The following is an 11,852-nucleotide window of genomic DNA, read 5'->3' as shown; positions in this document are numbered from 1 at the left end:
TCAAAAATCATGTCCATCTCACTTATTATGTGACTTCTTAAGCACATTTTTACTCCTGAACATATATAGGCTTGCCATAGTAAAATAGTTTAATAGTTATTGACTCAAGACATTTTAGCTCTATATTTTTAATTAATTTGTAAAAAATTCTCAAAACCTAATTACATTTTGACAGGGGCTCCCGAGTGGTGCAGCGGCCTAAGGCACTGCAGTGCTAGAGGCATCACTACAGACCCTGGTTCGATCCTGGGCTGTATCACAACCGGCCGTGATTAGGAGTACCATAGGGCGGTGTACAATTGGCCCAGCATCGTCCAGGGTAGGCCGTCATTGTAAATAAGAATTTGTTCTTAACTGACTTGCCTGTTTAAATAAATAAAATACGAATTATGGGGTGTTGTGTGTAGGCCAGTGACAAAGACATCTACATTTAATCCATTTCAAAATCAGGTTGTAACACAACACAATGTGTAAAAGGTAAAACAACCAGCTCTTTCATAGGGTTTCACTCCATTATTCATTAACGTTAACGTCATCCCTATTCTGATTGTGTCGTAAGGGAATTATCCATGCATAGGGGAAAGTACACTCACAAAACAGATCAAACGCCAACCAGATTCCCAGACAAACGCAAACCAGATTCCCAGACAAACGCAAACCATGTTTGTAGCACAACCACTGGATTAGCAAGGACATATTTAGTCAGTGACACAATGCACAAGCAATGTGCAACAGAGTTCAATGTAAAACCACTACAAACAGGGAGGATGGTGTGTAGCAGTATACTAAGGGCAAATGTTATACGATGTGCCTAGCAACTACTTTCCCTGGTATTTTCATGTTTGTCTCGCTTGCCTTTCCTCCATTTGTGACACGGGCCAATCAGAGTTTTCCCAATAACTGCTTCCAGGGGGGAACTGAACTAGAGGATAATGGGTCATATGCTGTGTTGTTTAGTAATGGTGGTGGCATGCCTGTTTGAGTCAATCAGCTAGCTTCACAGTGACATCATCATTCCATGTCTTGATGATGACCCATCAGTGATGGCTGGCTGCCTCTGGTGCTGTGTGCGTCATGCTTCAACCCCGCGGTGGCCAGACTAATGTACTACACTGACAAACAGCTGGGGGCGACTGAGGGACAGTGTAGCGGCAGCATGCACTTATGGACTGTGCTCAGGGACACACACACACATGCACATACTCATGCTCACATGCACAGGCAGACACACACACACACACACACACACACACACACACACACACACACACACACACACACACACACACACACACACACACACACACACACACACAGATGTACCACACATACACACATACACACATACAACATGTGTGCATGCGCGCGCACACACACACACACTCAGTAGCAGGTGGATGTGTGAGAGAAGATAGGAGGAGCCGGAGAGATAGGAAACAAGGAAAGGAGGGAGAGAGGGAGGGAGAGAGAGAGGGAGAGGGAGGGGGAGATAGAGAGTGAGGGAGGTAGAACTGCTGCTGTCTGTCTGGAAATCATTCAGGTGCGAAGGCAGATGTGTTTTTATTAAGACAAGGTCAGTCTGTTGTTCCAGATGTCTCTAATGTAGTTGTAAAACACACAGAAACATACACAGAAACACACACGCACGCACGCACACACACACACACACACACACACACACACACACACACACACACACACACACACACACACACACACACACACACACACACACACACACACACACACACACACACACACACACACACACACACAGCTTGTGCTGTATGTTTTAATAAACAGATCAGATTCACTCTGGAAATCATGCAAATACACACACTAGCCCACAAAGAGGATGTTTAGTACATTGTGTAGCCACCTGATAAGTGAAAACATTGCAAGAGCTTGTGTGAATCACTGTTCCACTCTGCTGTTGGATTGTCTTGTAAATCATTGAGATTCTCGCTTCCTTCTCACATACAACATGTGCACACAAACACATGCAGTCAGCCTATTCATGGCCTCTAAGCCTCAAGAAAAAACATCCAACAATACAGACATCATTTCTGTAGTCTCGCATGGATCAGTACTCATTTTAATACAAACGTTTTATGGTTGTGGTTTTAAAATGAAGTTACAGCTTTAGAATGAGATTAGAATTGAGTTAAAGACACATAATATCCCTGAGATTCTCTAAATGAGTTTATAGCCATAGAATCAGTCCTGTTGTCAGTAGTATTTCTGTGTCTGACGCTACAGACTCTAATGTTGTTCCTGTGGTTGACCCCCCCCCCTTCCCCCTGCAGGTGGCTGAAGGTACTGCTGTGTAGCCCCCTACGCTATCTATGGATGGTCCTCATGGCCCTCACTGTGCTCTGTGTGGCCATCCAGATCCTAGGAGTCGTCTGGCAGTCCAGGTGAGTCTGGTGCTACTGTACTTACATATGTAGGATCTCTATTTGAGCACCCTGTTGCAGGAGAACTTTCATGTAAAACTTGTAGTATATTTGATGTTTAATAAGGCTTCTGAAGTTTGTTCTTTCCATTTCTAAATTTTTTACTTGGTTTTCCCTTCAGAAAAATGTATCAACCCCTACAAAAATCCATTAATTATAATCTACTTAATTATTCACATCTTGTTGCTACAGGATAGTTTTTCTGCTGTAGAAAACGAGCTCAAATTAAGATCCTACATCAGATATTCACGCTACCTGGATTGATATTACTGGCAGTGAAACCAGAGAGGAAGAGGTAAAGCGGGAGGATTTGTATTTTTTTGTATGGAGGACTATGAGAGAATGTCGAATTACTTGAGGCTTATTTGATTGAATAGAAGTTTTGCAATGTATATTCTGTTACAAATGTGCTGATATAAGTGGATGCACATGGCATTCCGGCAACTTTGAGAAAAACGACTGTGGTTCACATGCGTATCTGCCCTCTCATTGACTACAATGGTCCTACCTGATCGCGTCTGGCTTCAATCATTGAGGACATGTACTGTATTTCCATTGTTAGACTGGTTACTCGGCTATCTTGTTAATATAATAGATTATCTTTGGTGAAACTAATACGCTTTTACATTCCACTTCTCTGTTCCGGATAATTGTTTTGTTTTGAAACAGGCTGACAGTGATTGGCTAACTGTAGTCTAACACTCTGTTTGGTTTCAGGAACGATAAGATGTTGAGCAAGAAGCTCCTGAATGTGCGGTTTACCATCGAGATCCAGGGAACGCTCCCAACTGAGCAGAGGGACTGGGAAAACTTGCGCTCTTCGCACGCCCCTGTCGTAGAAGAGGAAGTGAGGTCACAGGAGGAAGGAGCTTCTAAACAATCGGCCAAAGAGAACCAGAAGGTAGCAGAACATCAAGATGGCAGAGATGAGCCAGGAGTGGAGAGGAGACTCCAGGTGCATCACCAACATTTAAAGCTCTCAAACACTTTCAATAAGGTCAAAGACTCCAGGAAAGAGGAAAGGGGTAAAGTTTTAGCAGTAAAGGCAGCCCTGCCCAAAGTCACATTGGGTGATGATGAGTTGCATATGGGTGTTCCCGGGTCTGTGGTTCTCCAGCTGGACGACAAAGCTATCAGAGTGGTATCTACCCTGTCTCACAAACCTTTCCAGGTCCCCTTAACCAATCAGCTTAAGAGTAGAAACAGCCGTGCCCCTCTAGGCACCAACTCTGTAGTTGCCGGGGTGATAAGCGAGGTGAAACCGGGGATTGCCACCTCCACCTGTCGGCCGAAGAACCACATCGTCTTTCTAAAGACGCACAAAACGGCCAGCAGCACCATCTTAAACATCTTGTATCGCTATGGCGACAGCCGCAATCTGACCTTCGCCCTTCCGCTGAACATGCACAGCCAGCTGTTCTATCCCTTCTTCTTCGCCTCACACTTTGTGGAGGGAGTTAGGAGCCACAGTGTCAAAAAGTTCCACATCATGTGCAACCACATGAGGTTCAGACCACCAGAGGTGAGTTCTATCATCATAGCACAGGAGGTTGGTGGCAACTTAATTGGGGAGCAGGCTTGTGATAATGGCTGGAGCGGAATTCGTGTAATGGTATCAGAACATTCCATTTGCTCCATTCTGGCCATTATTATGAGCAGTCCTCCCCTCAGCAGCCTCCACTGCATCATAGATAATATCGAGGTTCAGACTAACACAAGTTGAATTTCACTACTATCTTTTTCCCGGAAAATATAAAAAAATGTAAACCAATAATTGTTAAATGGTGACTAAGGCATCACTAACTAACTCATTTTGTTCTTGTTGTTTTGGTCTTTTCCTGTTGTGTCTTAGGTGAGGAAGGTGATGCCCCAGGACACATTCTACTTCTCCATCCTGAAGAACCCTGTTGCCATGATGGAGTCCATCTTCATCTACTACAAGAGCATTCCCGCCTTCCACAAGGCCCGCAGCCTGGACGACTTCCTCGACAACAGTTGGCGTAGTTACAACACGTCCCTGCCCAACAACCACTACGCCCATAACATCCTGACCTTTGACTTTGGCTTCGACAACAACGTCGCCACAGAGACGCCCGGAGACCTAGAGACGCGGGCCGCCACAGCCATTGGCGCCATCGAGGAGGACTTCCACCTTATCCTCATCTCAGAGTACTTTGACGAATCCATGATCCTGCTCAAGCGCGCCCTCTGCTGGTCTCTTGACGACATCGTCTCCTTCAAGTTGAACAGCCGGAGCGCGCGCGCACGGAACATGCTCTCCCCGCACACCGCTGACAAGATCAGAGCCTGGAACGCCCTTGACTGGCGGCTCTACCTGCACTTTAACGCCACCTTCTGGCAACGCGTGGACACTACTGTGGGGCGTGAGGAGATGAGGCGGGAGGTGACTCAGCTGCGGGAGCAACGTGCCAAACTAGCCAAAACCTGCCTGAAGGATGGTGGTGCAGTGGACCCGTCGCAGGTACAGGATGCAGGGCTGAAGCCCTTCCAGTATGGAGCGGCCATCATCCAGGGCTACAACCTGAACCCTGGGCTGGTCGGGCCTACCAAAACACACTGTCAGAACCTGATCACTCCAGAGCTGCAGTACACAGACACTCTCTACACCAAGCAGTTCCCGGAGCTTGCCACTAGGCAGAGACAGGTCGCCAAACTGGTCGCCTCACAACGTCAGCTTGGTCCAGTCAAGGTCAGCCCAGACAAGAGAGTGAGAGAGTGGACCCAGAAACCCTAATGCCCAGAACCAAAATGACCCCTGCCCAACTGTCCTGTCTAAAATCACTGCAGATAGAAGTGACAGAAACATGCCTTGAGGTGTGGCTCTTTTAACATAGACTATGGGACTAATGGGACAATCCAAATCCACATGAGCTCATCATTGATGCTGAGCACAGGGGTCTTTTTCAGCTGAACAGCCAATGGCTCTGTTTTGTCTGTACAGTGAGGACGTTTCGCTGCACATTATGCTGATTCTGGCTGGCTGCAGTGCATAGGGCCAGTTTGCTGACTTTGGTGGCACTAGGATAAGCTCTAGTGTTTCTATCCAACGATACTGGACCTGTGTGGGTGGAGGGGATGGAGTTGGGGGAGGAAGAGGAAGAGTAGGAAGGAGAGGGAGAGTGCAACTGGGCTGATTGTCCTGCCTTGACTGGTTGGATTGGAAGTAGCATCTCATAAACCCTCTCATCTAATGTCTCCCCTTGCTCTTGTCACACACTGAGGTTTAGAATATGAACCCTTGGGGTGTACTATAGTTTGAATGGCACATACGTGGTCCTATTGATTAAACTGATTGGGGTTGGGTAAGGCCTGTAGTACAGTAGGCCTATGTACAGGACCAGTGAAAAGTTTGGAGACATCTACTTATCCAGGGTTTTTCTTTGTTTTTACCATTTTCTACAATGTAGAGTAAAAGTGAAGACATCAAAACTATGAAATAACACATATGGAATCATGTAGTAACCAAAAAAGTGTTAAACAAATCAAAATAGATTTGAGATTTGAGATTCTTCAAAGTAGCCACCCTTTACCTTGACAGCTTTGCATACTCTTGGCATTCCCTCAACATGATTCATTAGGTAATCACCTGGAATGCATTTCAATTAACAGGTGGGCCTTGTTAAAAGTAAATTTGTGGAATTTCTTTCCTTCTTAATTAATGTGTTTGAGCCAATCAGTTGTGTTGTGGCAAGGTAGGGGTGGTATACAGAATCAAATCAAGTCAAATTTATTTATATAGCCCTTCGTACATCAGCTGATATCTCAAAGTGCTGTACAGAAACCCAGCTTAAAACCCCAAACAGCAAGCAATGCAGATGTAGAAGCACGGTGGCTAGGAAAAACTCCCTAAAAGGCCAAAACCTAGGAAGAAACCTAGAGAGGAACCAGGCTATGTGGGGTGGCCAGTCCTCTTCTGGCTGTGCCGGGTGGAGACTATAACAGAACATGGCCAAGATGTTCAAATGTTCATAAATGACCAGCATGGTCGAATAATAATAAGGCAGAACAGTTGAAACTGGAGCAGCAGCACGGCCAGGTGGACTGGGGACAGCAAGGAGTCATCATACAGAAGATAGAGAAGATAGACCTATTTGGTAAAAGACCAAGTCCATATTATGGCAAGAACAGCTCAAATAAGCAAAGATAAACTACAGTCCATCATTACTTTTAGACATGAAGGTCAGTCAAAACGGAACATTTTAAGAAATTTGACGGTCACTTCAAGTGCAGTCGCAGTTTATGATGAAACTGGCTCTCATGAGGACCGCCACAGGAAAGGAAGACTAAAAGTTATCTCTGCTGCAAAGGATAAGGTCATTAGAGTTAACTGCACCTCAAATTGCAGCCCAAATAAATGCTTCACAGAGTTCAAGTAACAGACACATCTCAACATCAACTGTTCAGAGGAGACTGCATGAATCAGGCCTTCATGGTTGAATTGCTGCAAAGAAAACTAAAGGACACCAATAAGAAGAAGAGACCTGCATGGGCCAAGAAACACGAGCAATGGACATTAGACCGGTGGAAATCTGTCTTCTGGTCAGATGAGTCCAAATATTTTTTGGGGGTTACAACCACCGTGTCTTTGTGAGACGCAGAGTAGGTGAACGGATGATCCCTGCATGTGTGGGACCCACCATGAAGCATGGAGGAGGAGGTGCAATGGTGTGTGGGTGCTTCGCTGGTGAAACTGTCAGTGATTTATTTTGAATTCAAGGCACAATTTACCAGCATGGCTACCACAGAATTCTGCATTGATACGCCATCCCATCTGGTTTGCGATTTGTTTTTCAATGGGACAATGACCCAAAACATACCTCCAGGCTCTGTAAGGGCTATTTGACCAAGGAGAGTGATGGAGTGCTGAATCAGATGATCTGGCTTCCACGATCACCCGACCTCAAAAAATGTAGATGGTTTGGGATGCGTTGGACTACAGAGTGAAGGAAAAGGAGCCACCAAGTGCTCAGCATATGTGGGAACTCCTTCAAGACTGCTGGAAAAGCATTCCTCATGAAGCTGGTTTAGAGAATGCCAAAAGTGTGCAAAGAAGTCATCAAAGCAAAGGGTGGCGACTTTGAAGAATCTAAAATTACTATGTGATTCCATATGTGCTATTTCATAGTTTTGTTGTCTTCAATATTATTATACAATGTAGAAAATAGTACAAATAAAGAGAAACCCTTGAATGAGTAAGTGTGTCCAAAATTCTGACTGGTAGTGTATCTGTCTGTCTGCTAACACCAAAAGACAAACAGTACCTCCACTTTACTACATCTGGTCTCTCATTTAGACAGGAAACATCTCAGGTCTCATTTCTCTGAGTTGATATAAACTTTACTCAGAGAGAAGGTGACTCAATTTGGAGGTGAATAAAATACATGATGGTATGTTAAACATGTACTGTATGTGTAGCGGACTGGGTGTAGTGGGTGAGAAGTCAGGCGCAGGAAGCAGAGAGTTCAGGGTAGCGCTATATTAAATGCACAAAACAGCGAACAAAAGCCAACCCAACGAAAGCACAGGGCGCACAACAAAACAAATGCCCCAAACACGGGGACTTAAACTGTCCAGCAAAACCCAATGAAATGGGAAACACATAACCCACAGACGTGCACACACGTTAGACAAAACAATCCCGCACAAAGAGCAGGCGGGCCTACTGGTAAATAAAGCCCGACTAACCAGCCAAAAACACAAACAGGTGAAACCAATAAACAGAAAGGGGAAAAAAGGATCAGTGGCAGCTAGTAGGCCGGTGACGACGACCGCCGAGCGCCACCCGAACAGGAAGGGGAGCCACCTTCAGTGGTGACAGTATGGTAAACATCATAGGAGGCTGGTGTGAGGAGCTATAGGCTATAGATTTTATTTATGTCACACCCTGATCTGTTTCACCTGTCCTTGTGATTGTCTCCACCCCCCTCCAGGTGTCTCCCATTATCCCCCGTGTATTTATACCTGTGTTCTCTGTTTGTCTGTTGCCAGTTCATCTTGTTTGTCAAGTCAACCAGTGTTTTTGTTCTCTGCTTTTCACAGTTTCTCTTTTTCTCACCCTCCTGGTTTTGACCATTGACTGTACTGACTCTGAGCCCGCCTGCCTGACCACTCTACCTGCCCCTGACCCTGAGCCTGCCTGCTGACCTGTACCTTTCCGCCACCTCTGAATTGTTTGACCTCTGCCTACCCTGAGCTTGCCTGCCATCAGGTACCATTGCCCCACCTCTGGTTTACTGACCACTGCCTGCCTTGACCTGTCTATTGCCTGCCCCTGTTGGGTTTTACCTTGATTCCTGATCATTTTTTAGGATCCCCATTAGCCAACGCCAATGGCAACAGGTACATTACAGACAAAAGATTTTACAATTGACATGCATTTAAAAACATTAACATGTAGTGTGTGTGTGTGCATCTATCAGTTACACATACTGTATCAGTACATACACAGAACAAGTAGGTCACATGGGGGAGAGGCGTTGTGCTGTGAGGTGTTGCTTTATTTGTTTTTTGAAACCAGGTTTGCTGTTCACTTGCGCAATATAAGATGGAAGGGAGTTCCATGCACTCATGGCTTTGTATAATACTGTATGTTTCCATGAATTTGTTCTGGACCTGCGGACCGTGAAAAGACCCCCGGTGGCATGTCTGGTGTAGAAAGTGTGTGTGTCAGTGCCAAATGCCTGGAATGGAATCAATGGAATGGTACCAAACACATCAAGCACATGGAAACAACGTGTTTGACTCTGTTGCATTGATTCAGTTCCAGTCATTAGAAGGAGCCCGTTCTCCTATAGCTCCTCCCATCAGCCTCTTCTCGTAGACATTTCAGGGAAAAATGAAATACCATTACAAAATGTTTGACTTAAGAGCACATCTCAACTCTTTCGATACCTACCTAAAGATAGCCAGAGCTTGTAATATTCTGTAATAATAGATTTGTACATCAACTCTCATGCAGATAGCAGAAAGTTCCTAGAATTTCCTCATCCTTTAAGGTTAGAAACTGAGAGAGATTCAGTTACTAAAGGTAATTCAGTAACTGAAAGACATTCAGTAGGCCACTGTGGAAAAATATTCAGTTACCAAGACAGAGCAAAGGAGCTCTCGATTCTCAGAAATGGGAATCAAATTAAAATGTTAGATTTCTTAGAAGACCAAATGATTAGTCTCTTTAAATTCAAGTGTGCTTTTAAATCATACTGCACTTTAGTGTGAATATATATAAATGAGGTGTAAAAAAATTATCGTAAAATGGAAATGTAGATTTTGTATGTAGAGATGATTTTGTGATGTGAGTCCTTATATCACAATACCTGCCTTTTAAAGTGGTCTGGTATTTAAGTGTATTTTTCTCATTGTCGTGAGCGATGTTGCCACAGATTTCAAATTGAAATGGTCAAATAAAAGGGTCATGAATTATAAATTGTTCTTACTTTTGTTTCTGTTCCCACTTTTGCATGATTAAACAATTGAACCTGATCAGCAGAACAGAATATAGATTGATCTTGGGTATGAGTTGCTGTACAGTCGGGCTGTAGTTTGCAGATCAGACAACAGGTGGGAGGGAGCCTTGTCCTAATAATTTTCCTCTCAGCTTTGCTCAATGACAAACACAGTGCATTTGGAAAGTATTCAGACCCCTTCCCTTTCTCCACATTTTGTTACGTTAAAGCCTTATTCTAAAATGGATTAAAAAAAAAATCCACAATACCCTATAATGACAAAGCGAAAACAGGTTTTTATACATTTTAAATACAGAAATACCTTACATTTACATATTCAGAACTTTTGCTATGAGACTTGAAATTGAGATCAGGTGCATCCTGTTTCCATTGATCATCCTTGAGATGTTTCTACAACTTGATTTGAGTCCACCTGTGCTAAATTGAATTGATTGGACATGATTTGGAAAGGCACACACCTGTCTTTATAAGATCCCACAGGTGGCAGTTCATGTCAGAGCAAAAACCAAGCCATGAGGTCCAAGGAATTGTTGTTAAAGCTAAGAGACAGGATTGTGTCAATGCACAGATCTGGGGAAGGATACCAAAACATTTCTGCAGCATTGAAGTACAGAGAGATCCTTGATGAAAACCTGCTCCAGAGTGCTCAGTACCTCTGACTGGGGCGAAGGTTCACCTTCCAACTGGACAACGACCCTAAGCACACAGTCAAGACAACTCAGGAGTGGCTTCGAGACAAGTCTCTGAATGTCCTTGAGTGGCCCAACTAGAGCCTGGACTTGAACCTGATCGAACATCACTGGAGATACCTGAAAATAGCTGTGCAGCAACGCTCACCATCCAACCTGACAGAGCTTGAGAGGATCTGCAGAGAAGAATGGGAGAAACTCCCCAAATACAGGTGTACCAAGCTTGAAGTGTCATACCCAAGAAACCTTGAGGCTGTAATCACTGCCAAAGGTGTTTCAACAAAGTACAAAGTAAAGGGTCTGAATACTTATGTAAATGTGATACTTCTGAGGGGGGGGTTGTTGATAAATGTGCAAAAAAATAATAACTGTTTTTGCTTTGTCATTATTGGGTATTGTGTGTAGATTGATGAGGGAAATTAACTATTTTATCAATGTTATTAAAAAGGCTGTAATATAACAAAATGTGGAAAAAGTCAAGGGGTCTGAATACTTTCCAAATGCACTGTACATGATGGAGAATAGTCTCCTGTGCTAACTCTGGATGACTGACCATTTGTTGTATTGAAGCTATCGCATTGCCATTTCGGTGCTCCTCCTTCATTGTAAAACAGATTTAGTAAGCTATAGAAATGCATTTACTAATGTCTACATTAGTTTAATCTATTAGAGACACCTTAATGCATACATACGACAATATTAAAATGTATTCCTTAAAGTCTTTTTTTGAGAGTACTAATGTTACTGTCCCCACTACAACAAATAAATACTTAATTATATGTAATTATGTACTTGAAACATGGAGGACTGCTCCTCCCAGGAAATACCAATATGGCGGCAGATGACTTCATTGCAAAAGTATTCCAGGGTTTATATGTACATCTCTCTCAGCCCTCGTTCTCATCAGTTCTTCAAACAATAGTTAGATGTCTGAAGTACATCAACAGCTCCACCTAGTGTTCATTATTAGTATGTGCCGAGACCCAATCTGTAAATGTACCGAATAGAAGACCATTTGTTTATTAAACAAGGTGGCTAACAAACATGAGCATGCATGTGTCAATCTGTGACTTGTTTACACTAGAACATGAATGATGGGTGAACATGTGTTTGTATCTGTGTGTGGTTGTTAGTAGGGTTGTGTGTGCTGTATGTGTGCTTATGCAAATTACTTGAGTAGATTTATAACATATTTTTGATTGTGTGTGTGTGTATGTGTCAGT

The 11,852-nt window shown here is 43.7% G+C and overlaps 1 protein-coding gene across 1 annotated transcript in view; it reads left to right on the top strand.

Moving 5' to 3' along the window:
- Window positions 1-10,177, top strand: part of LOC109909691 (galactose-3-O-sulfotransferase 2-like) — a 16,460-nt gene extending 6,283 nt beyond the window's left edge. Inside the window, exons 2-4 of the mRNA XM_020508695.2 lie at window positions 2,307-2,417; window positions 3,174-3,978; window positions 4,309-10,177. Of these exons, the coding sequence (XP_020364284.1) occupies window positions 2,307-2,417; window positions 3,174-3,978; window positions 4,309-5,211 (1,819 nt within the window). The 3' untranslated portion in view covers window positions 5,212-10,177. The remainder of the gene's footprint in view (window positions 1-2,306; window positions 2,418-3,173; window positions 3,979-4,308) is intronic.
- Window positions 10,178-11,852: the final 1,675 nt, after the last annotated feature.

The sequence above is a fragment of the Oncorhynchus kisutch genome, linkage group LG18 (assembly GCF_002021735.2).
Source record: "Oncorhynchus kisutch isolate 150728-3 linkage group LG18, Okis_V2, whole genome shotgun sequence".
In the NCBI taxonomy this organism is placed as follows: Eukaryota; Metazoa; Chordata; class Actinopteri; order Salmoniformes; family Salmonidae; genus Oncorhynchus; species Oncorhynchus kisutch.
The sequence above is the reverse complement of the archived record's forward strand: the minus strand, read 5'-3'. Positions and strand labels throughout refer to the sequence as shown.